This window comes from Plasmodium reichenowi, chromosome 12 (assembly GCF_001601855.1).
Source record: "Plasmodium reichenowi strain SY57 chromosome 12, whole genome shotgun sequence".
Taxonomy (NCBI): Eukaryota; Apicomplexa; class Aconoidasida; order Haemosporida; family Plasmodiidae; genus Plasmodium; species Plasmodium reichenowi.
In genome coordinates this window covers 1587209-1589427 of record NC_033657.1, presented here as the reverse complement: position 1 = coordinate 1589427, position 2219 = coordinate 1587209, and the positions used below count along the sequence as shown (strand labels likewise).

Here is a 2219-nt window from a genome sequence, read left to right as displayed (position 1 = left end):
AAAAAAAAAAAAAAAAAAAAAAAAGGAAAAACATATATATTTTGTATGTACACATAATCATATATACATATTTATATTTTTATAATGCATGAACCATTTTTTTGTTAAAACATTTAATATATTTTTTACACGTTCACAAAAAAAATAAATATGTATATATATATATATATATATCCTTTTCATAAAATATATTATCAAAGAATTTTTTTTTTTTTTTTTTTTTTTTACAGCTAAAAGTAAATTAGGCATATTTCCTGAAGTAATAATACTCTTCAATGTATTTATTACAAAAGGATTTCCTACTACTTCATCTAAAAATTCTGGTCGGTACTTTTCTATCCATATATCGATATTTCTCTTGAGTAATCTATTTTTGAATGAATCTTCCTCCATCTTTTTACAATCTAATCTTAGTCATATATTTCATAAAAATATATAATGATTCTTTAAAACGATAATATTATATATATATATATATATATATATGTATGTATGTACTTTTTCTTTTTTTTTTTCTTCTTTTTTTTTTTAAAGCGGATAGGTATAAAAAAAAAATTTCATCAACTTATAATATTATCACGAAAATATAATATATATATATATATATATATTTTTTTTTTAAATATGAGATGATATATATTAGCGTACATGTATATATACCATTCTTAAATTTAAACTTAAATATTTTTTGCGTATAACACAAAAATTACACATATAAAATGAAAATTTATTAATGTTATATTATATATATTATATTCTTTATTTTTCTCATAATAATGTATATACATTTTATATAATAATATATTATATTACATACATCATTTGTGTAATTAAAATTTTATTCTTATTTATTTTATTTTTATTTTTTTTTTTTATTATTTTTTTTTTTTCTCTCTCTCCCTTTAATATTAATGTCTACATTCCTATGATTCTTTTCATTTAAAATAAATTGAATGTTTTATTATTTTCTTTTTATTTATAATATATTAAATGAAGTACATTTCTGAATTAATAGTATTAAGTTTAAATTTATATTCACCCTATTTTAATATGTTTAATATATATTATATAAATGTATTACTTAATTTTTATCGTGCCTTAGTACCCTTTTTTAGAATATCTGTTTTTTAATTTTTCATTTAAAAATAAAATATTCATTTTAAGTTGATTTAATTTATCATTTTAGAAAAATATAATATTATATTATATATGAACATATATATATATATATATTTTCTTAAATAAAGATATGTTGTATATAATGTCAATATATTGACTTCATTTAATTTTTTTTTTTTTTTTCGTTTAAGTGTGTAATATAAAAATATCAGCATTTCCTATAATTTATAAATATTATGTAATAATAAACATTACGTTTTATTATAATGAAATTTTATTTTATTCAAATTATAATATTAATATTTATTATAGTAATATATAATACAGATAAAAAATTATGTAACCTATAGATACATTCCTTCCTTTTAAAGGAATGTTTCATATAATATATATATATATATATATATATTCTTTTATTTTTATATATTTATAATCATTTATTTATTTTTTTTTTATTTAAAAAATTCTCAACAAAAAGTTGTGTAATTATAATTATTTAGTATATATAATACGCACATTTTTTAGAAAATAATATATATATATATATATATATATATATATATATATATATATGAAATAATAAGTACACATTGAAAATAAAACTTATTTTTAATACAAAAAAAAAAATTAAAATAAGAATAAAAATACATATATATATTATTATCGTTTTGAAATCATCTATATGCTTAAGTAAATGTATAGATAAATGCATACGTTTGTTTGAAAATTCTTTTAATGAATTATATATATAACAATTTATATAAAAAATTACATAAAAAAAAGTTCTCATTATATAATATGAATTCATATATTTAAAATGAGAAAAATCTTAGACATCCAAAAAATATCATACCACCAAAACATAAATAACTAGCTCTTATATAACAACCCTTATAAAATGATAAAAATCCTCCTTTAGATATGTCTTTAACAGTCTCTATATACGATTTTCCCTATACATATTAATAAATAAATATACACATGTATATAAATACATAGATGTTTATTTATTTATATTTATTTTTATATGATGACACAATATAATAATGAAATATAATGAACAGTTGTTTTTAATTTTTTTTTTTTTTTTTTTTTTTTTT

General features: G+C 15.0%; 2 protein-coding genes across 2 annotated transcripts in view; both read right to left on the bottom strand.

The window, feature by feature from the left end:
- The window catches only part of PRSY57_1241100 (replication factor C subunit 4, putative), a gene marked incomplete at both ends in the record, with an annotated part of 1283 nt that extends 890 nt beyond the window's left edge, over positions 1-393 (bottom strand). Inside the window, one exon of the mRNA XM_012908824.2 lies at positions 229-393. Within this exon, the coding sequence (XP_012764278.1) occupies positions 229-393 (165 nt within the window). The remainder of the gene's footprint in view (positions 1-228) is intronic.
- Positions 394-1931: 1538 nt separating this feature from the next.
- PRSY57_1241000 (mitochondrial carrier protein, putative) overlaps positions 1932-2219 on the bottom strand; it is a gene marked incomplete at both ends in the record, with an annotated part of 1834 nt that continues 1546 nt past the window's right edge. The window contains one exon of the mRNA XM_020115093.1: positions 1932-2072. Coding sequence (XP_019970246.1) covers positions 1932-2072 — 141 coding nt within the window.